At 59.1% G+C, this 22608-nt stretch overlaps 1 protein-coding gene across 2 annotated transcripts in view; it reads right to left on the bottom strand.

Annotated features, from left to right (window-relative positions):
• The window catches only part of CHD5 (chromodomain helicase DNA binding protein 5), a 31005-nt gene extending 8782 nt beyond the window's left edge, over positions 1–22223 (bottom strand). Inside the window, exons 1-23 of one of the 2 annotated variants that reach the window (XM_050909620.1) lie at positions 22166–22223; positions 17965–18144; positions 17000–17118; positions 16208–16446; positions 14738–14862; positions 12800–12923; positions 10681–10847; positions 10375–10596; positions 9335–9544; positions 9033–9244; positions 7399–7530; positions 6724–6832; positions 6227–6418; positions 5941–6141; positions 5401–5538; positions 4716–4837; positions 3948–4121; positions 3044–3185; positions 2694–2825; positions 2092–2209; positions 1448–1572; positions 332–563; positions 116–241 (exon numbers count right to left, since the gene is read on the bottom strand). In XM_050909620.1, the coding sequence (XP_050765577.1) occupies positions 116–241; positions 332–563; positions 1448–1572; positions 2092–2209; positions 2694–2825; positions 3044–3185; positions 3948–4121; positions 4716–4837; positions 5401–5538; positions 5941–6141; positions 6227–6418; positions 6724–6832; positions 7399–7530; positions 9033–9244; positions 9335–9544; positions 10375–10596; positions 10681–10847; positions 12800–12923; positions 14738–14862; positions 16208–16446; positions 17000–17118; positions 17965–18129 (3526 nt within the window). In that variant the 5' untranslated portion in view covers positions 18130–18144; positions 22166–22223. Of the gene's footprint in view, positions 1–115; positions 242–331; positions 564–1447; positions 1573–2091; positions 2210–2693; positions 2826–3043; positions 3186–3947; positions 4122–4715; positions 4838–5400; positions 5539–5940; positions 6142–6226; positions 6419–6723; positions 6833–7398; positions 7531–9032; positions 9245–9334; positions 9545–10374; positions 10597–10680; positions 10848–11045; positions 11120–12799; positions 12924–14737; positions 14863–16207; positions 16447–16999; positions 17119–17964; positions 18145–22165 lie in introns of those variants that run through there. The other variant, XM_050909621.1, reaches the window with a different exon arrangement.
• Positions 22224–22608: the final 385 nt, after the last annotated feature.

The following is a 22608-nucleotide window of genomic DNA, read 5'->3' as shown; positions in this document are numbered from 1 at the left end:
AAGGGAAGCGCAAATCACCGTGCCGGAGACAGCCCGCTCCCCGAGCCAGGCGAGCTCAGGTTGGGCGCAGGGCCAGGGAGGGGGACGGGTCGCCCCAACAAGGGGGGCTACACACCTGGCGGGGTGCCACCGTGCTTTTTTTTCAGGCCGGGAGTCACCGCACCCCCTTTGGTTGACAGCGTGTCAGAGAACGGGGTGACAGCATCCGGCATGGCGATCCGCTGTCCCTGAGACACCATGCCTGCGGGCGTAAGAAGAGGAGAAGGAGCCCCGGCAGCTGAGACGGGGCCCCGCCTCGTGCAGAGCATCCCCAGCGCCTCCCCGACCTCACCTTCCACATCATCCTTGAAGAGCTCTTCTGTCCCAAACTTGAGGATGTCATCCAGCTCTTGCTTGGTCATGGAGCCCGACTTGGAGCCGAGCCCCGGGCGGACCACCAAGTGGGTGAGCATCATCTTCCTTTTGGCCACCTGGGTGATGCGCTCTTCGACGGAGGCTCTGGTCACAAAGCGGTAGATCATCACCTTCTTGTTCTGCCCGATGCGGTGAGCTCTGCTGAACGCCTGCGGGCAGAGAACGGAGCTGTCGAGGGCAGCACCGTGCCAGGGCGGCGCCGTGCCGCGCCGGCCGAGGGGTCCGAGTTCCTCACCCCTCCGGGCTGCACAGAGGCAGCGCGAGGGCAGGGCTGAATTCAGCATTCAAGGCTGCTACGGGGCGGCGGAGCGAGAGGGGCTCCGCAGAGCCAGCCTGAACGCGCTGGCCCCCTCCGCTGACCGCGGGCAAGCCAGCTTCCCCGTGCAGGCCCCTAACTGAAGGGTCTGAAGGCAGGCAGCGAGGACACGCTCTCCCCAGGGACCCTCCGGCTGCAGATTCACCGGGCCCGCACTGCTCCTTCGCTGCCCTGCACCAGCACATCCTCTTGCCGAGGACCCAGGGAAAGGAAACGCTGGCACAAACGGACGGCAACAGCGGATGCAGCTTTGGAGGGACCTTCTCCCGGCCGGGGAGGGAGCACGGGAGGGATACCCATTTCTCTTCGCTTTTCCATTACTTTCAGAGGCACCGGCTGCTCGCCCGCTCCAGCTGCCATTTCCCACCGGCGGTCAGTCCTTAGCTATGGTCCGCCCCGGGCTTTTGGAAAGGCAAGTGGAAGCTCCCCAAAAGAGGAGGGGACACCCGGCTGTGAACAAGCAGCAGGAGAAAGTGAGAAGCCTGCGGAAGAGAGCCGGTTTTAGGTGCCAGGTCTCTCCCGTGCCGCGGACAGGCCAGGGCGAGGCTGGTGGATGCGGGAAGGGAGCTCCTGAGCAGAAACGCGCCCCGTAAATCCTGCGGAAAGGGTCGGCAGCTCTCGAGAGAAGAGACCGACTTCCCCGTGCAGGATGTGCACGCAGAGGGCAGAGCCACAGGGGTACTTACTATACGGGAAGGAAAAGGAAAAGTCAGAAACCTGGATGTCATTGTGGGGATTCCAGTCAGAATCATAAATAATGACTGTGTCGGCCGTAGCAAGGTTTATGCCCAGACCGCCGGCGCGGGTAGAGAGGAGAAAGCAGAACTGCTGAGCACCAGGAGCTGAGAAAGACAAACCCACAGGTGGCAAACGGTGAGACAGAAAGGAGCGCGGCTTACGCGGAAAGGTGCAGCGCCACGCTTTAGGGAAAAACCAGCGGGAACCGTCGGTCTAAGGCAACAGGCAACAGGCAGGGAAGGCAAGGAGTGAAAACACATCGTTCCCTGGGAACCCGCTACTGGAGAAAATGCAGCTCCAGAGCCGAAGGGGAAGCTCTGCCGTCTACCGAGGCCTTGAAGGGAAACGCCGGACTCCCTCAAACTAAGCAGCCCGCCGTCGGCACGCTCAGGGTTCATTGTGGGACGCAACTCGAGGGCCCAGCGACGCGGTACGAGCAGCCCGCGCCGCGCCTCAGGAAGCTGGACCTGCCGAGCGCGGCACAACCGACGCGCAGGCGACCCCCTGCCGCCTGTCCCGCGGGCGAGCAGGGGCTCTCGGGGACGGCCAGCCGGCCCCGCTGCCGGCCGCCTGCTGCGAATCCACCCCGCGCCCTCTCCTCGGCAAGGCAGAAACGCGAGTACCGTTAAACCTGTCTATGGCCTCCTGGCGCAGGCCGCCGGTGATGCCCCCGTCTATCCGCTCGTACTTGTAGCCTTCGTACTCCAGGAAATCCTCCAGCAAGTCCAGCATCTTCGTCATCTGCAGGGCAAGGCGACCCTGGCACGAGCGGCTCGGCACGGCACGGCTCCCCGCATCCCCCCGGGACCTGCCCTGCCCCGGCCGGGCCCCTGCCCGCAGCCCAGAGGCCAAGGTGGCGGCGGTACCGCCAACGGCAGAGTACGGCCGACCCACAACTGCCGGAGGAGCGATGCTCGCGTCTCATCTTCTACAGGCAGCTTTGCCAGCACGAGGGAGTCGTGTCCGAACGGCCCTCCCCGAAGGGGAGCGCTCCTCTTTATCCGTAGATAAAAGAGGTTTTAAACGTTACAGGCGCTCCCTCGGGAGAGAGCTGGGACGCAGTCCATCCATCGTGACTGCCACAGCTGCCACGCTATCTGGGGGATAAGCTGGCACCAGCTCTTCCACCTATCTCTAGCTGTTCCTAGCACAAAATTCTCATGCAGAACAAAAAAAAAAAAATCCTGTAGAAATGTATTTATTATTAATCCTGCCCTACGCTCACCTGGGAGAAGATCAGAACTCTGTGACCCCCATCCCGTAACTTCTTCAGCATCTTTTGGAGCAGCATCAGTTTCCCAGAAGATTTGACCAAAGAATTCCCGTCGTAGGATCCATTGGGCAGCACCGGGGCCTCCTGCGAAGGCATCCCGGTTAGCCTCTTTGAGGACAACGCTCGTTAACTTCACGGAGAAATTCTCATGCATTTCAAAGACAAAATCCTTGTACGAAACCACTCGCACGAAAACCCGCACCGTTAACCAAAGCCAGATCACGGAAACAGCCCCCACCGCCGGCTTACACACAACAAATGGTCTGAGAAATGTCTCCACAGTGCAAATACAGTTGACGTACCACCGCCGCCACAGGAAAGAGGTAGGGGTGATTACAGCACTTCTTCAGGTCCATCATGATGTTGAGCAGCGAGACCTGGTTCCCACCACCTTTCGAATTCAGGGCTTCAAAATTCCTCGTCAGTATGAACTTGTAGTACTTCCTGCAGGAACGGGGATGGGACAGACGCGCTCGTTAATTCGGCCCGATGCGAGACCGGCATAAGCAGGACGGCACCGAATTAAACGCCACTTGCGTCACTTCAAAAGGGACATCTGGATGTTTCTAAAAGCGACGGTTCGGCACCCTCAGCCTGGCGCCAGGTTTACTCGCTTGCTCTGTGGACATCACAGCCCCTGTAAGCGGGACGGACTCGGGGGCACACCAGCTAGGAATGCTCCTGGGCGTGAACCGAGCCTTGCCCCACCGTGCCGTGCCGGGAAGCAGCGACATGCCCTTCCCTGCGAGCCCCCGATCTCTGCAGAAGATGCCGCTGAAGCTGAGCAAGTCAGCCCAAAACAAAGGGAGCTGAGCAAGCATCCCCTGCGGCAGCAGCGACGCTCCAGACTGATGCCAGGCGAGCTGGCAGCACAGGCCGGTACCCCGGCGCCGAGAACAGGAGGAGGAGAAGGGGGTTCAGCCTCAGCGTTTTCTCTGCGCCCCCCAGAACTAGCAGAGCCACGCCAACAGGCTGCCAGGCATCTAACGCTTCCCGCTGAGCAGCCAGGACTGCACGGAGCCCAATTTAACCAGGCTGAATGCGCTCCCCGGTGAGACGGAAAGCGCTCCAGCTCTTCCCGCAGCAGGCCTGAGGACAGCGGGGTGTCTCTGACCTGTCGAACCCCAGCGACGCCCCGCCGTGCTGCAGACGAGGCGGGGTGAGGGAAGCCAGCCACCCCGGGGGAGCTGCGCCGCAATTACTCACTTCTGCATCTGGCTCAGCTCCACTCTGACGATCAGCTCGGTCTTGGCCGGCATGTTCTTGAACACGTCCGCCTTGAGCCGCCGCAGCATGTGGGGACCCAGCAGATCATGGAGCTTTTTGATCTGGTCCTCCTTGGAGATGTCTGCAAACTCCTCCAGGAACCCCTCCAGGTTACTGTGAAAGCAGCCAGAAGCACACAGTGCTGAGCGATAATGGGCACACGAGAGCAGAGATACCTGTTTCTTTACGACTTAAAACAAGGGCAGAGCTCTGATGGTACGCGATGAGGTTAACGCTCCCGCGCCTGTATCAGAGCAGAGCAAAAGTCAGATCGAGGAGCCGCACTGATGGCTGAGGGGAAATTCGCACTAAATGCGCTAATACGAGGTCTGAACAAGTTCCCCAAAGTACCTCTGCCTCCTCAGAGAGAGGGAAGAGAAGGCAGGCTCCAGTTCCTCACTCACAATTCCCCTGACCGATAGCAAGGCAATAGCTACCCACAGGACCCAAAAAGTAGTAGTCCACGGGAATGAATGAGGGGTTACATAAAACGTGCGTGTAGCTGCTGTGAGAAGCCACGGGGGCGATACGCTTTGCCACCGGCCTGCCGGCGCAGATCTGCGACGCTGGCACAGCAGTAACTGGACCCAGGCACCCCCACACAGACAGGAGCCCCAGGAAACTGGAAAACCTCTGCTGAGCCGCCCTGCCGGCCAGGTCCCGACTGCTCTCCCTTTTCGGGGCAGGGGGGAAACTACTGCAACTTACTTAAACCTCTCGGGAGTCAGGAAATTGAGCAGGTGGAAGAGCTCTTCCAAGTTGTTCTGGAGCGGAGTCCCGGTGAGCAGCAGCTTGTAATCGATCTTGTAGCTATTTAATACTCTAAAGAACTGGGAAGAAGAAATGAGGTTAGGTGAAAAGAGCTCAGAGGAGCCGATCAGTCATCTGGGGGCTCCGCAGATTGCGCACCCGGAGACTCAGCAGTGACCTCTCCCCCCCACCGGGCACGCAGAGCGGACCGCAGCTCTGCGCCATCGCCACCGAGCACAGGCAGCAATCCTGAGCGTCCTTGGGTCACACCGCCTGCCTCCTCCTGCGCTGGGGACTGTGTGAAGGTCCCAGGGGCCAGAGACTGCATTTAGCCTCAGGTAAAGGGGAGAGGAAGGAGAGGGATCGATTCCCTTCCACGACAGCCCATCCAAGGACCGTCAGGCTGCCAGGCAGGCAGCCAGGCTGCCGCCTCTTCCACTGCTGAAGGATTTTTAATGCCAGAGGATGTTAAGGAGAGCAACCCCACCGAAACGCGGGCCCCAGGCAGAGCCTGTGCGAGGCGAGGACATCTTTCTGCTCCCAGGGAGAGAAGCGTGGAGCAGCAGACCACCAGTGCCGGGGCGTCGTATCTTTGTGGCACCGGCTGCACCACAAAAATCGCTCACCAACGTCTGCTACCTACTTTGGACTGGTTGTTCTTCAGCCTGTGCGCTTCATCCACCACCAGACAGGCCCACTCTATGGAGCCCAGCACCGCCTGGTCAATAGTGATCAGCTCATAGGAGGTGAGCAGGACATGGAACTTGATCTGGGCTTCCTTCTGGAGGAGCAGAGGGAGAGAAAAGCCAGGATAAGAGAGCAGGGAACGGGACGGCCTCCGCCTTTGCCGCTGCCGCACGTGTCCCAAGGAGAAAAGGGGGGGCTGCCTGCGCTGCACTGCACAGCGCCAGCAGCAGGGCCAAGGCATGAGCTGTGCCAGCAGAAAATCTACGCCCATCCGAACGTTAGAACCAAGCAGGGGACTACAGAAAGAGCAAAGGGTCTGGCAGGAATCTTTAAAGCTCATCACAGATCTCCTGCAATTGTAAACAGTGCCAGCTTCCCTCTTTGGAAAACAGCTGATTAGGGACCTAACCAACCTCCCTCTCCGGGTCAAATTCTGCTCTCTCCCCTTCTTACTGATGGTTAAAGCTACCGGGTAGGGCACAGGCTTAGCTCCCACCTTCATCCGGAAGACCTTCTTTCCGCTCCGGATGGCGTTGTCTTCAAAAGAAAACTCATTTTCCCGGATGACCGACCGGCTTTCTTTGTCCCCCGTGTAGGTCACGACGTAGAAGTCGGGTGCCCACATCTCAAACTCGCGCTCCCAGTTGATGATGGTGGAGAGAGGGGCGCTGACCAGATACGGCCCTTTCGAGTGGCCCTGCTCGGGGAGACAAAGTCCAAGCTGTTCTCCCTGTACCGAGCAGCTCTCAGCCACCTCAGGGACTGCTGGATGCTCCACTCACCTCCTTGTACAGGGAATACAAGAACACAATAGTCTGCACAGTCTTCCCCAGCCCCATCTCGTCGGCCAGGATTGTATCCGTCCCTTGGGCCCAGGAAAATCTCAGCCAGTTTAGGCCTTCCAGCTGGTAAGGATGGAGCGTGCCTCCCGTGGCGTCGATGTACCACGGCTGCTTGTCAAACTTCACCGTAGGCTGGAAAGAGAGAAACACGACGCATAGCGGTGAGAACCACCTCCCCTTCCTTTCTCTGCGGCCAAGCGCATCTCTGTTTAGCCTCGTGACACCGAACAGCCCCAAAAGAGATGCAGACACGGTCCCCGGCACAGCCCAGCCCTCAGGCTCCTCACAGCGAAACCACCCCAGAGCTTCCAATGAAAAAAAACCAGGGTCCCCGAAGGAACCTGGAGGAGAAAAACATAACAGGATGGGGGGGCCAGACCGACCTCCCTCTCTCTGGGCTCACACCCCGTTGCACTGCCCCCGCCACTCTTACTCACATCCACGAGAGGCGTTTCTGGAGGCTTTTCCAGCTTCTCCTCTTTCAGCTTTTTCCCTTTCTTGTTCAGCTTCTTCAGAGGGCGCGTGTCCTCCCCCAGCATCAGCTCCCTGCAACAGCCAGGGCCCATCAGGAAAAGGCAGGCGGGCATTCCTCTCCCAGTCCCCACGCCGAGGGACAGAAACGCCTCTCAGACTCCACTGCCTTTTCCCCCCGGGAGCTTTTCTGGCCCACTTAGCACGGGCACTCACAGGGTGTTCATTTTCCCCTCCCGACAGTCCGCGCAACATCATCCAAAACGAAGAATAGCAATCTCATCAGAGTACTGTGGTTCTCCCCCAAAACAGACAGGCAGCAGCGCCACGGAGCCGCCCTGAGGCGCAGTGAGACCATGAATATTACGGCAGTATGAACGCAAGGGAAGGGGAGCACAGGCTGGAAAACAACAGGTACGGCAGGATTTCCCAGCAGCCCCGAAATGGCGTTTCAGGAGGGCCAGCTTTCCGAAAGTGCTCGGCCACCGCTCTCTGAAGAGAGGTCCCTGCGAGCGGTGCCAGTAGGTTGAAAAGGGGGACACCTACGAGTCCCCGGTCGTCCCGAACGCCTGCGCAGGCTGCCCCGGCTCTGCCAGGCTGCGGCAGCCCGGCTGCGGTCCCACCGCCCAGCTGGCTCGTACCTGTGGTTCCAGTAGAGGTGTTTGAGGTTTTCGTAGTACGGGATGTCTATCTCGTCGATCTCCCAGGTGCACTGGTCATACGGCAGGTCTTTCCACTTGATCAGGTAATGGATGTCTCCTTTTTTATCAAAGCTGTAAGGCAGGGCATGAAAAGCCTATCAGTGAAGTGACGCTTGACCCCCGGGAAGCAGCTAGCCATAACCGGCTTCCACAAGCCCGGATGTTTCATCCTCTGCTTTTACCTACAGACCGCGACATCCAAGCAGAGGCAGAAAAACATACAGAAAGTATGGACGCTTTCCGGAATAATGCCTATTAATCTGCTGCGTGTGTTAAATCACTGGGCTTTAAAGGCTGCTCTTCCGTTCCACCGAACAACCTCGTTTTCCTGTTTTACCAGGACTGGATGAATACCGGCGCTCACCCTCTTTCTCCCGCAGCACTCACTGCTCTATGAAGTTTTGCTTACACTGAAAAATGAATAAACACACTACCGAGTCCGATTATATGCCTACAGGGAAAAAACCCTTGCCTTATTAGCAAACAATGTAAAGCTCGCATGAAAATTAGCCAGGCAGCTTTATTTATTTTCTGCCGAGCAGCCTTCAAGCAGAGCTGCCGCTTGAAATTTCCGGTTGCCAGTTGAAATGTAGAAATTCAACCAAAAAGGTATCTCTAGCCGCTCGATGTAAGAAAACCATCCGCAGAGCACATTTCATATGCAGGAGATTTCTTCCACAGCAAAGAAGCGCAAACGTCAAGGCTTCCTAAGGGAGTCGGGCACCTGCTCCAGCTCCTCTCCTCGGGCACCGTCCCTATCAGCATCAGGGGAGGCGAGCGGGAATAACGTACCTCTCGGGTACGCGTAGTACACAAATCCCTGCTGGTGCCTCACCTCTGATGTGAGTTGCAGAGGGGCCGCGTGGTTTCTGAGAGGAACAAACGACCTACACGGAAACGGGCCGCTGTTCCAAAGCGGTTTAGGTGAGCGGCAGCAGCCGCAGGGCACAATCGATGGAAGCAAGACCCATCACCGGCTTGCAGCAGAAATTTGCAGAATGATTAGGCTGTAACAGGGACCCAAACAGTACATCTAGGAAGAGCGGAACAACTCTGTGCATCCACCTTTGGGAAAGTTTACTATCTCTGTTTTTAACGTGCAACGTAGCAGAAATGAGGATACGGAAGGCATCAATTCACTTCTGGCCTTGGCTTCACCTCGGGAGCAAACTCCCAAGGTGACAGAGACCTCGAAACAAGCCAGCAGCTGAAATTCCACCAGCCCGAGATTTTGGCTTTGCAGAAGGACAGCAAGAACTTCCCGGCCCCGGGGCGGGGAGAACTCAGCCAAGCACAGAAATCCCGCGGCAGGCAGTCCCAGAGGCTCAGCTATCCGCATAAACCGTCCGCGTGAGAGCTGCACGCGAAGGGAAAACCCGCAGAGGGCACAGACCCGCTGCTCAAAGCTTCATCTGCAGGACTCGCAGGGGTCCCGGGGAGCATGGCAGAGCTCACCCTTGCCGCTTCCCTGCCTGGCTTGCAACGGCATCGCTCAGCGCCACTGGGGCTCGGGCACCCTGACACGCGCCTTCCCACGGCCCGTTCACGCGTCCCCCCCGCACACGGCTCCTGACCTGTGGTTCAGGATGCGGTGGATCATCATCCACTCGGGCTTGATGCCGTAGCGGTAGAACCGCTCCTCCATCTTGGCGTACTGCGGGTCTTTGCTCTTCCGCTTCTCCCTCTGGCTGTCCTCGTCCCCAGAGCCGTAGTCGAAGGCCGGCGGCTCATCCATGTCGTTCTTCCGTTGGTAGTTGCGGTACATCACGGTGTGGTAGAGCTCCAGCTGCGGCAGGAGGCAGCCGCGGTCAGCCCGCGGGCGGTGGGGCAGCGGGGCGGGCAGGGGCACAACGACACCGACACCGCGCTGGCTCACCTGCAGCTCCTTGACCCAGGAGCAGTGCCAGTAGGAGAGGCCTGCCCACTTCACGAAGAACTCGCGCTCCGGGATCCCCTCCAGCACCTTTGGCGGGGCGAGAGCCAGCTCCGCGTCCGGGGCCGGCAGCACGGGCGGGAGCGGGGCGGCCGGCGGCTCTTTCCAGGCCCAGTGCAGGATGCGTTGGACTTTGCCCTTCAAGGGAGGGCACTGGGGATAAAAAAGCAAACAGGCAAGAGCACAGAGTTTAAGGTGAGCCCCTGTCAGGGGCCGCGGGAGGAGGGCAGACCTGGAGGGCAGAAAGGGTGTCGTGATGCCAAGCGGACGGCAGCCGTCCAGGCGCGGCAGAGAGAGCACGGCCAGGGCTCCGGGGAGCGTGCCGGCACAGCCTGTGCCAAAAGCTGCTGCCAGAGGAAAAGCCCAGGGCGGAGAGCAACTGTGGATTCACCCCCAGCCTCAGGGAGCCAAGCGTGGCAAAGGGGTGACCTGAACGGTGCCAGACCCTGGCTGCATCTATCTCACCCCGCAAACACCACCACCGCCCCTAGGCACAAGCAAAGCGCGGCCCAGGTCCCGGCAGAGCTACTCGTTTGCTATTTCTAACGGGGCAGACAGAACGGAGGCGGTGAGGGTGCGTGGGGCGGGCGGAGGCTGGCCGGCGCAGGCGTGCCCGAGAAGTGTCCGTGACACTGCTGCATCCCCCGCGGGGACGGGCCTTGCCACCAAGCAAGAAAGGTCTCTCTACACAGGCCACACATCAAATGGGGCTTGACATCCCATCTGAAAACTGGCAGGGAAGCCGCCACGGGGAGACCGTGCAGGCAGCAGAGCCGTCCAGAGCCGTCCAGGGCCCTCGGGCGCAGGCAACCAGCACGGATGCTCCTCCAGGGAGGGGGTTTGTGGCAGAGGGCAGGACGCCGGCCTGCAGCAGGGCACGGGGAGAGGGTGCGAGGGGCAGTGGCGGCCAGGAGACCCGCTCCCGGGCCAGGCGGGGCGGGTGCAGGAGCAGGGACGGGGCGAGGAATGCTGGTAACACTCACTGTACAGCGAGGGCAGAGCCATTCACCGTTTGGTATTTCTGGCAGCGGCGGGTTCAGGCAGTGGAGGTGGTAGGAGGACGGGCAGGTGTCGCAGCACAGCAGCTCCCCTCCGTCCTTACAGACTCGGCAGAACTCCATGTGGTCATCCTCCTCCTCCTCCTCGCCGCCTTCCTCTTCCTCCTCCTCCTCCTCCTTCGGCTCCCACTGGATGCCCTCCTTCTCCTGGGGAAGCAGAGCCAGCGTAACGCCGAGGGTTTCCGCCGCCCGCCCGCCCACCTGCCCCCACGGGGCCCCGACCCCACTCACGCAGTGGGGGCAGCTCCACTTGCCCTCGGGGGCCTTCTCCAGCTCGGGGTCGAGGCAGACGAGGTGGTAGGCGCGAGGACAGGTGTCGCACAGGATGATCTCCCCTCCCTGCTGGCACACCTCGCAGTAGTCCTGGTGGTCCGTCTCGTACCCGTCCCCTTCTTCGACTGCAAGCAAGGGACAGGCGTACAGTCAGAGGGACGGCAGAGCTGCCTGCTCTCCCGGGAGGGAACGGGACGCTTGCTCCTCTACGATACAGTTAAGGAAATAAGGAAAGCGTTTCGCCTCGGACCCCTCCTGTTACGTCCCCCTACCTCTCTGTCCCTCAGCACCACAGTTCATCTTTGCACACAGCATCATCTCACCTCTGTCTCTCTTTCTCTCTCCACACTGTATCATCCTTTGGTTCCTTCAGGCTCTCAATGGAGAATGCCAGAACCTGGAGAGGTTGCAAGGGAGGCCAGTCAGAGAAACCTCCCCGGGTACCAGCGCCACCAACTGCAAACGCACCATGCAAGGGTGACACGGCCGAGCAGGAGGAGGAGGACTCCTCCTCCTGGGACTACGCTGCTCTTCCTGGGTGCTCACTGGCACAGAGGCAGGAGCTCTCTCAACCCGGCACGGACGGGAAGAGGACGGGAGGGACGAGGCCTTGCAAGCACCGGAACGGCTCGTCTCAATTCCCAGCTCTGCCACAAACTCCCGGCGCAGACCTCCGACCTTCCGCTCCTCCAGCACGCGGCAGGAGCTGCCTAGCTCCGGCACGAGGGCCCTCGTACGGCAACAAGCCGGGAGGAGAAGCGATGCCCTTCACGCGCGAGACGTGGAGCCAGCCGGCCAGCCCTGCCTCGTTGACCGACGGGGAGGCTGGCCAGCATCACATCCTGACCGTCCCCCAGCCCAGAAGCCGCCCTTCCACTTCTCGGAAGCAAAAACCCGCCGGCAAAGCTAAGAAGCCAAAGGATGCGCCTGGATCTGAAGCATCTCATCCCCAATGAGGACACAAAGTAGAAAGGCAGCGCGCGTCCTGCAGCGGCACAGGAGGCAGAGACGGCGTGGGAAGCCAGGCAGGGCAGTGCCGGGCCCCAGCAGTCTCCATCGGCGCTCAGAGCCGGAGCACGGCTTGGGGCAGCTCGGCGCAGCGGGGCTGCTCTCAACGGCAGCACGGGGATGGAGGTGCCATCACGCGGAATCCACCCACAGCCCTCCGTGAGGGAAGGATGAAGGAATACACACACAAACGTGGCCATGCAGCCGCTGGGAGACCCCAACAGATGCTTTCCACTGCTGTTCGCGTGCCTCCCTCTTCCTACATCGCTACCACAGATCTACCGCCTGCCCACTGCCTGACTGCACATCTCACACAGACAAAAAGTCCCTTCTCTTAACGTTTTCTCACCCGCAGCCTGCCCTACTCTGCTGGGAGCTTGCCACAAGCCGTGTCTCTCCAGGGGCTGCTCCTCAGAAAATCACCTCCCTGGAAGCCCCACAAATTCTGGAACTTTGCTGCTAGAGGACAAATCCTGGCGGGATCACACGTGCAGGCAGGGTGCTGGCTGCCCACGCTGCCTGTGACGCACCCCGGCACCCAAAGCGCAGGCAAGGTGCTGGGGCGGGCAGGGGGCTCAGCCGCCCTGGGTGGCTGGGGCTGCGAGCAGGCAGCGAGACGAGGCAGGCAGGCTGTGCGAGCCACGGCACGGCAGAGCACCGCCACCACAGCTCTCCTGAAGCAACTCCGAGTGGCAACACAGAGCTGGCTCGGGGGCAGATGAGCCCCGGGCGGTGGCTGATGGCTGGAGAGAGGCCCGGAGGGAAAGCTGGCTGCGGAGCGGCGGAAAAGCCCCGCCGCCGGGCTGCTCCGCCGCCACCGGCACCGTGGGGGTGAGCCGTCACCCTGCGGCGGGATCCGCTCGCTGCCTTCTTGCGGGCGCGAGCCCACCAGCAGCAGGGCCTGGACACCAAGGAACCACCTCGCACTCCACACACACAGACAAGCACAAGCACATCCTCTCCCACCGAGCCAGCGCCAGACACGGCCTGGAGCTGCCAAGGCCAGGAAAGCACCATCTGAAGAGGGAAATCCAAACAGAACAGGAACAGAGTAGAAAGGATGGCCTACTCCTCTTTTTCTTTCTCCTCCTCTTCCCTCTCTTCCCCAGGCCAGCCGAGCACTCGGAGCGCACTGAGGAGCTGTTGATGCTGGCACTGTCGAAGTCGGATTCCTCCCGTTCCTCCTCTTCGCTCTGCAGAAGGGAAAACCAAAGCACACACAGTCCAAGCGCTGGCATCCCAGCGGTCGCACCCAGAGAACGCCGCTCTGCAGCGGAACAAACCCCCAAACACCCACACAAACCCAGGCGGGATCATCGACCAGCGGCCCAGCTCCTCGGGGCGCCCTCCTTTCCACGTGAATAGACTAGCCAGAGCAGCAGGGATGGTGGCAGGGCGAGCGCGCTCCCGGCACCGACGGACGGGGCTCATAGGAGCGTGTCACAAGGCGTCGGGAAGCAGGGAAATCTCCTCTATCAGATCGATGTCCCAGCCAGGCAATCGGTAAGCGTAGAGCCGGACTATCGCTAGAGCCCGAAGGCAATTGCCTTGCACTGCTCAGCACAGCACAGGGACAGCCTGTCCAGTTCACAGCACCATCAACGTGCACTCCCCGAGCACATCTCAGAGCACAGTTAAAATACATAAATCAAGGTGTCGGGTCCCTGCTCGGCCTCCCTGACAAGAGGTGGGCTCTGGGTTTCGCCTGCAGCCTGCCGTCCCCGCTAGCGCAGAGTGCGGAGGTATCGCATGGTGCGGCGGGCCAGGCACGTTGGGAAAGGCTCAGCGTCTCGCAGGCGTCGGCCAGCTGCAAGAGCCCGCTGCTGTGGCAACGTTGTCCTGGGTGCAGACACCCGAAAGAGAGACACGTGGGGGGACGACCCCCTGCTCCCACTCCTGTGCAGTCAGGGGCCCCCTTCTTGGGGGCAGAACTTTGCTCCCTCTCTCTCTCTCTCGACACCCGTTTGAGCTTGTGTGAGCCCGTTTGTGTGCGTGCACGTAGGCATTCACGCTTGACCTTCCTTATAACGTGAAAGGAGTTAAACAGGCCCAGCATTCAATGGCGTCAAAACGTAAGAACATGTCTGAATTCTTATTCTGGAGACTTACGCATGCAAATCCCCGATTTGCACACTATTAATCGGGTGCTTAGCGCTCCAGCTGCAGGAGCAAGCCCAAGCTCTTTGTAACCCTCAGGAAGGTGAACGCACAGATCTAGAGCGCGCCCGGAGACGGGATGAATTTTTTGTGACGTGCGACTGAAAAAACGCAGCAGCGAGTGGCTGCCTCGCATTGCTCCTTTTGCTTCAGTCTCTGACGCACAAAGGTATTTACAAACAGGTTGTGTTACACGAACCAGAGCTAGAGAGTCAGTGAGCTCCAATAAGGGTGAACTAATAGGACTTTGATCAATAATATTATCAAGACCTACAAGAGTTCCACCCCTATTCAATAGCTGTTTAAGAGATTTCTTCTTTAAAATGCTCTGCTATTCTTTAAAACGCGCCCGATATTCATGTGCTGGCAAGAGCACAGCACACAAACTGCAGTAGAGCCCTGTTGCCGTGCTCTTACTGGGAAGCTCTGGTACCCCTGGGCTACGCTCCGGATGCCCGGAGGCAGGCTATGCTAACGCAATTAAAGCATTCGATAATTCTCTTTGACGTACGGTTCAGCTGGAGTGCAAGCCCTGAAGAATTCCTTTGCAAATGGAATCTGAAACAATGGCATTATCAACCTCATCACCGAAAGGAAACGTGGTTATGTGATTTTAGCAGCAACTGCGCCCAGACACGACGTCTTTACAGATCTGAGCCCGGACACAGCTCGCTCTCAAAGGGATGAACAAACGTGCTGATCGGAGACCGGCGCCTCGCAGAGGGGCATGAACGAGGCCGTGACACCCCCTACACGAGGGAGGCTTCTAGGGGAGGGCTTGTCCCGGCACCTCCCTGCCGCGCCCCCCCACACCCAAGGCCCCGTGCCGAAAAAGGTGGCGCACACTTACAGAGGAGCCCTTTTTCCTTTTGCTGGGGATTCCTCCAAACCGGAATTTCAAGCCTGCCATCTTTTTCCCCTTCCCTTTTTTCTTCCCGTCTTTGGAGCCCTTGATTTTCTTCCGCACGCCTGGACCTGGAGAAACAGAAGACTTGTTTGGTACTCTACAAACAGCTGTCCCCCAAATCACCCCCCACCCCAACCCCAGGATTTACAGGGACGATGAGAGCGCGCTGGGGACCACGGGGAGCAGGGCAGTGGCTAGCACCGTCCACAGAGCACATCCTTCAGGGCAAAAGGCTGCAAGCCCAGACCCAGCGCTCGCGAAGAATCGGGGGAGGAAAGCATCTGCCCTGGGATCCAGGAGAGGGACCGCAGCCCAGGGACCACAGGGCTGCGAATTCCAGATAGGGACTCAGGGGTCCGCAAGGCGGGGAGAAAAGAGGCGGCTGCCACGGAGCGGCAGGAACGCTGCGCTGAGCCCATCGCACGGGAAGGCTGCTGCAAGCTGCGCTCTCGGTCAGCTGCCAGCTCTCAGCCGCTTGTTCAAAACCTCTTGAGGCATCAGGAATTGACGACCGCACAAGCAGAACAGCAACCTTCCCAAGGAGGAACACGGCGCAAACAAAGGGAGATCCCTCCCTTTCCCACTACCGCCCAGCTTCTACAGCGATTCGCACAGCCCCTTCCGAGCGCAGGGAAAGCAGCACCAATCTGCCATCAGAAACAGAGAAAGGTTGACAGCAAGAGACCCTTTCAACGCAAATCAGACTATTTCCAGAGGAGCTACTGCAGATTTATATGGTTGGCTCGCTCCTTGCAAGCAGGCTTTGAAGACAGTCGCCTTCCACCCAACTGCCAGAAGAATAAATCCTTTAATTCTGGAAAAGAGCTGCAGCCTTACTGCCAGTGCCTTTCCATCACTGAACTCCTTGCCATCTCAGAGACAAAGCACCCGGCTCGACTGCCAAACAGTGCACGTTCATCTGGCCAGACCATACCTGCTCTGCCAACGCACCTCTGCCCTAGCCTTCCTAACCTACAAATCCTCTTCAGCTGGGACACCGGACTCTGAGGATACCGCTGGTTTCTGGAGGGCTTTACAACCCTGCCGAATCCCCCAGCAGAGAAGAGGGCACAGAAACACACGGCCCAATCGCTTATTTAAGAATGAAGTTGAGCACTAATTGCCACAAAGTGCCAAAAGTCCAGAAGATCCAGAGCCTGCCAGGGCGATCTGCCGCGGCTGACGAACCACGGCCCCCTCTAGGACTTCTGCGAGGGAAACGGGAGCTGCAGACACACCTCTGGCACTACCTTCGCCTCCGCGCTTTGCTGAAGCACGTCTCCTGCCCGGAGATGCTTTGCCACCTTTGCCAGCCTGAAGATGCGGCTGGCTAGCTCTGCAGGCCCGGCAGGCGGGCCGTACGCCGCCGGTGAGAGCAGCCCCTCCGCTCAGCCCACCGCGGTTGGCACCTACCCTTGCCCTCCTTGGTCTTAGCCTTCCTGATGACGGTGGGCAAGGCAGACTGCTGGGGGCTGGCGGCGAGCGGCGGGGCGACGGTGACGGTCTCCACAGCTGCAGCAACGGCCGCCGCTGCCGCTGCCGCCGAGCTGCCCTTGAACGGGTTGTTGGCACTGAACTCGCGCCACTTGGCACCGAGCACGGTCATCATCTTGGACATGGGGATCTTGGGGTTCTTCTTGGCGATCAGAGGCCTGCAGGGCGGGTGAGAGGGAAAAGCACGCCTTAACAGAAACACTTCGCTGCGCGTCTGCTCCTGCTCGTCGTGTGCTGGTACTTCAGCCCAAGAAATGCACCAGCGGTGCACGGCTGGCAGCAGCAGGCTGCTGTGGCCCACTGGTAGCAGCTCCATCGGAAAGGCAGCAGACACCAGAGCTTTCTCAAACAAGAACCTATACAAAAGGGGGCACGCCTAAACTTCCTCAGAGACCGCCTTTCCCTGAAATACCTGTTGTGTTTTGAATGGCTGGCAGTACAAGCAAAAATTCACTACTGTTACTCAATTTTTCTCATGAAACTTTTCAAAGAAGCACACACCAAAAATGGGCTTTTGGAGAGAGGGAAACACTTCAGCTGTTTTCCAGTCAATCCTGCAATTCAAATGGAGTCCCGAGGACTGAGTCAGGCGGGGAGAAGCAACAAGGAGCACGCGATGCAGAATTTACTTCACAACTTCACCCGCTTGACCGAGCAAGGCCCAAACCTCAACCGCCACACAAGGCCCCATCCAGACCTACAGTTTCCTACCTGAGGAACTGGCTGAAAGCCTTGTAATTAGTCAGAGTATGATAATCTTCTTCTGAGAAAACGTAATCTACGTCATCGAGGCCCCATTCTTCCATCAGCTGGGCTGAGCTCTTGGGCTCCTGTAGATTTAGAGAGACATCGTTAACATAAATGACTGCGGCTCTGCAGACGAGCAGCGCAAGCCTGGGTCTGTCATGTGCTCCGTATCAAACGCTCTCCCTAGTCAGCCACACGCAGGGATTTGTTTCCATGATTTACAAAACGGAGCGGGCACAAGTGCTTAATAAACTACAGCTTCACACACTTCCAAGAAGCAAATTAACGTGGCATCATCCAAACGCTCCCTGTGCCACGTAATACAATGCAAAGCCTTGGCAGGTTTCACGTCTCTGAGAAACTCTGCATGTGAGATAAACAACAGGGAAACACAACCTTTCCTCTCCCAGCCGTTCGTCTGCAATCCCTTCCTCACCAAACCCAGGGCAAACTTCTCATGAAACCCCCAGGCCACCTTCCCCAAGCACGAGCTGCTCTGTCACTCTCTGTCCCCGTGTTCAGACGCGATGAATCTGTTACTGACAGGATGTGGGCAGATGATCCGAGAAGGCAAGCTGCCTCAGACGGAGAAGCTGCCGTCTGTCAGAAGCTCCAAGCTACCTGACTAGGCTTCCAACCTCAGAGTAAAACACGCTGGCTTCGTCACCGCGAAAGGCACCGTGAGGACTTGCGAGCGCACGTCGCCACGCGGCCAAATCGGTCAGCCCGCCGGCGAGCGCTCTGCTTACGCCGCCCTGCGTTACGCACAGGGAACTTCTCCACCCACGCAAGGTGACCGGCCAGAAAACACGGCTCGGCTCTCGCGCGGTGACTCGCTGAACGAGGTGGCTCGAGCCCTGGCAGGGATCTGGCCACAACCCGAGGGCTCATGCTCTAGCACCAGCTCGGGGTAAAGGAAGCTTTGGTACCTTTAGACCTCCGTCCTCGTTGTCATCCTCCTCTTCATCCTTCTTCTTCCGTTTTGGCTTTTTCTCCTTCTTGTCCTTCAGTTTTTTCTTCTTCTTTTTGTTGGGGGAATAGTCACTCCCTTCACTCTCAGATTTCTCCTCGATCTCCTCTTCGTTGTCTGACATTTCATCATTGCTCCCCTAGAACAGAAAGTGCCAGTGGAGAAAGAGCAGGGCCTGCCCCCCTCCGCTCTCCTCCAACAAACCCTCCCAGCCAGCACGAAGCAAGCCCTGTCACCAGCCACAGTCAACCCTCCCTCGAATAACCCTGCCGTTACGCTGGGGGAAAACACCACGAAAATCAAATTTGGGAATGGCAAGAAGCACCCGACCACAGGAGACACAGACAGAAAGAAATCCTTGGTTTATCTGCAAGCGTTTCTTCAGGGCAGTTGCGTGATCCCTAGCTAATCTTCTGCCCCAAGTCCCCACCTGTAAATGGAGCCATTCCCTCTCTCCATTCGAGGAACGCTATAAACACATCTGCTCACGCAAGGCAACCCACGCCCCGTGGAAGCACTGGAAACAAGAGGAGAAGGTCCTGCAATACGGATAAAACTGTGTTTTGGAAAAGCTGGTCTAGGCCAAGGTATACGGCACGGAACCTTCATGCTTTTGCCTCAAGAGTCGTTCACCGAGGCGGGCAAGAGAAGCAGCGCTGAGCCACAGCCGTACGGATGTATACAACATGGAGGCAGAGCAGGCAACGTGCTCCTCTGAAAGCGCCCAGATGCTGCAAGACCACAGCGTCCAGGTACGGCTCTGGCGAGCGGCGGTACAAACAGCAAACCAGGAGACAGCAAGCCAAGTCAGGGAATGTGCGCATTAAAAACAGCTGCGTAGAAAACCAAAGAGCAACGCCTCTGAGAGGCAGCTAACTGCTCTGCTAAAAGATCCTAAATTGTCAGACAGGCAACATTTAGGCAACGCTTTTAATTGCTGTAACACAGGTAACGTGATGTTCCGTCTTGTGTTTGCTTCCGGCTTTACACAAATAAAGTCACATTCTTCTACCACGGTGTGAACAGCTAAGAAACTACCGGAAAGGAAGAAATCACCTCTTCAGTCACATGCAACCTTTTAGCTCACCAGACAGGTAACGTGCTCGGTTTTTGCTTTGTGGCCGTTTTCTCTTTCTGCCCGGCCGGGCACTACGTGCTGCAGTAGGACTGTGTGCCTACAGGAGGATTTCAGCTGTCACGCGAACAAGAGAGTCCCGGTGGATGCACAGAGAGTCTTGAAAGGGGCAGGAGAGCAGGGTAAGTCAGGTCAGCCTGGCTGGATTCCCTCGCTCTCGGAGACAGGCGGCCGCAGGAAGCCCCCCGTCTCCAGCGGGGACTCGGTCACGCGCAGCTTCAGCAGCACGGTGAGCCAGCTGCCTCAGAAAGGCCTGGGCCTGCCGGATGGCCGGCGGACGCGTTCTGCTTCCCCACAGTCAGAAGGGAGCAGGCTCAGACGGCTACACCGAGCTGGGGAGAGCTAGAGTGGAGACCCGTCGGGCAGAGTTTAGGTTTCCATCTGGGAGAAAGACTGTGACCCGCTGCACAACCCTGACAGCAACCACATTACCACCCTAAGGAGGGCTGGGCGGAGGGCTCGGGTCCCAGGGACCGAGGATACGAGCAAGGACGAGAGGATACGTGCGTTATGGCATCCCTCCGTCCCACCCGGAGTGCTCCGGACCTGGTCGGCAGAGCCCTCACGCCGGCGTGCGGAGCAGCACAAGAGCTCAGCGGGATGCTGCCCCGCCGGGAGGGCTCGGCACCGCGGGGAGGGCTCGGCACCGCCGCCCGGCAGGCCCCCTCCGCCCCGGGCCCTCCTGCCCGGAGCCACCGCCCCGGCAACAGGAGTTCATCGTAATGCCCCACACCAACGGCTGCCAAGGCGTGCTTTCTCTCCGCGGCCATTATAGCATTCTGGTCCTTCTTGGTTCAGAACAAATCGAGCCTTTCCTTCAGCGGGGTTATAAACAGTTGTAATTTGGCATGGAATAATTGGTTGCCATGGTAACTGCTGCAGTACAGGTTGAAATTCCCCCTCTCGCCGCTCCCTTCTCTGACAAGGACCTTCATCTCCATATGCTGAGGTTCCAACCGCAGCCTGGTTATTTTACGCAGATTTTTCCAGGGGTTTGCAGCACCAATTCCTGCAGCAGGGCTTCCGCCAGCGTCGCCGCAAACCGAACGAGTTCCACTGCGGCTGGCGCAGGCGAATTCCCGTGCAAGCGCAGCGTGGCGGCACTCCTGCCCCACGCTCCCATGATGGAACCACGGGGGACTACGGGGCGTCAGTCAGTCGTGGCGCAGGCACCGGCCCCACATCGCAGCCTTGCACCTCGCTCCCACCTTCCTCTAGCAGGGGGAAAGCCAACTTACCCTACAAAACTCCGGAGGAGGAGTTTAGGAAAAGGAAGCCCCGTTCAAGGCCCCCCTTTCTTTTATCTCCTCATCCCAAAGGCAGCCTGGGTGCTGCTCGGTCCTTACCGACAGCTACAGCACCAGCTTCTCACTGGCTTCGGTGGACGAGGAAACAGTCTCCCACAGGGGGAACCAAGGTTGGTTAACGCTGCCCACGCAAGGCATTAATTAAAAAAACCAAGCGCACTCCACGTTCAGCCTGTTCTTTTCTCCCCACCCCCAGTAAGGCAGCAGTCAGGCTCGGCACAAGCCGCACATGTTGCTGCTGGGCTCAGGCAGGCCGGCATTGACGGAAAACGAACAGAGGTGAAAATACCACGGGGTTTTATTTTATCCCCCCCCCTGCCCCAGAAAAGCGGCATAGGAAAAAAATGCACCCAACGATGGCAGAGGCACAGGGAGGCAGAGGGCCTGAGCCAGCTTTGTGTGGTATCTGCAGGAGGGGAAGAGCATCACCGCGGCCATGAAGGAAGAAAGCCTCCTCGGGGCCGTGACTTCTCCAAAAGGCTGGCAGGCAACGCAGTGCAGGACAGAATCAGCTTCCTTTAAATCAGCAGCTCATCAAGCTCCCATCAGTAGCAAAAGCACTTTAATGCGCTACCTCGTCCAGCCAATCTGTTTTTACAAGTCCCACGGGGAGTGGCTGGAGGAGAGGATGACCGGAGGAGATCAGCATCGTTCAGCCCCGGTTTGGCAAGGGAAGGGGGGAATGTGTCTAGTTGTGCTGGATGAGTGACCTCTCCCCAGCCACAGCATCACTGGGGAGGGAAGGGGGCTGAAGAACCTCGGCTGTTGGCCCTTTCTTTCCAGCAGCCTATTTGCATTTAGTCAGCGAAAGGGCCAGCACACAAGATGTCTGCTCCCATCCTCGCATCCAGTGCTGCCCGGGGATGGCAGAGCGAGAGGCAGAGCTTGCGCGGCACAACGCGGCAGTGAGCCCAGCTCCGGGACTGCGCCGTGTCCGAGCCGGGTGCCCCGGCAGAGCACACGCAGCGCCAGTCAGCCTTCCCGACCAGACAGCGGACCCCCAGTGCAGCCTCGGGAAGGCCTGATCCTCAAGGACACAACGCCTCGCCTTTGTTTTCCTACAGAAGGCCCAAGAGCCCTGCTACGTGCCAAATCCTTGAAGCCCCTATGCTGCCTGGCTTGCAAAATGCCCTGGAAGAGCACGGCTGACACCGACGTCTGCAGAGACCTCCAAGCCCTGCCCCGGTCGCGCCCCCAACGTGGCGGTTTGCATCTCCCTCCTCAGAAACACGAGCTCCTCGACGCCGCGTCGGTACAGGACGCGCCAGAAAGATTTACTGTCTGCCCCCGGAGACAACGGCAAGGAGGTGCTGCACTGCAGCGCGGGCAGGAGGGCTTCAACAAACGGGGACAGACGGTATCATCGCACACACCAATGTATGCACCACAGCCGAGCCCTTCCCGAGGGGGTGGGCAGCCGCGTCGCTGCCGGAAGGTACGGTGGCCGTTTCTTCCCCCAGCCGCTCTCCAGAGACCACTCGTAGGGCCGATTTCCACCCCAGAGCCTCCGAGCTGGACAAGAACCGCTCCTGCCCTGGCTCTGGGTCACCCCCCGGGGCCAGGAGAGCACCTGCTCGGCGAGGGAACACCCCGATAACGCCCCCCCTTTCCCTCCACAGACACCCCAGAGGTGCCCGCCAGCAGCGCCCTGAGCAGCCTGCCTCTGTGCCACAGCCGAGAGCAGCCCCCCAGCCCGGTGCGAGAGCATGTAGCGTTACCTCCTTCTTCCTCCTCTTGATTTTGGCAGCCTTGCCGTCTTTCAGCTTCTTGGATTTCTTCTTTTTCTGCACAGCGACTTGCTCTTCTGCGAAAAACTCATCGAGTCCTTCCAGCACCCCATCATCTTCTTCTGGGGACAAAAGGGACAGCTCACGCGGACGGATTGCACAGGCACGCAGGACACCGCGTTCGCGTTTATCCTCGCAGAGGAGCACACCCGAGCGGCAGCATCACGCCGGAGCTCTGCGGCCTCTCCCGGAGACCCTCGCGCCGGCAGAGCCCTGCCCAGGAGTGCCTGCCCCGGCACTTCTCGTGCCCAGCTCCTCGCTGCCGCTCGCACATGAACAGCCGAGGTTTTGGCAGTCTGCGTTTCGCTCTCGGGAGACAGGGGCACGGGGATGCTCCCGCGCGCTGCCTGCTCTTACCGATCTGGGTCCGCAGG

This window comes from Gymnogyps californianus, chromosome 21 (genome assembly GCF_018139145.2).
Source record: "Gymnogyps californianus isolate 813 chromosome 21, ASM1813914v2, whole genome shotgun sequence".
Lineage (NCBI taxonomy): Eukaryota > Metazoa > Chordata > Aves > Accipitriformes > Cathartidae > Gymnogyps > Gymnogyps californianus.
Note: the sequence above shows the minus strand (reverse complement) of the source record. Positions and strands in the feature narration are given on the sequence as shown.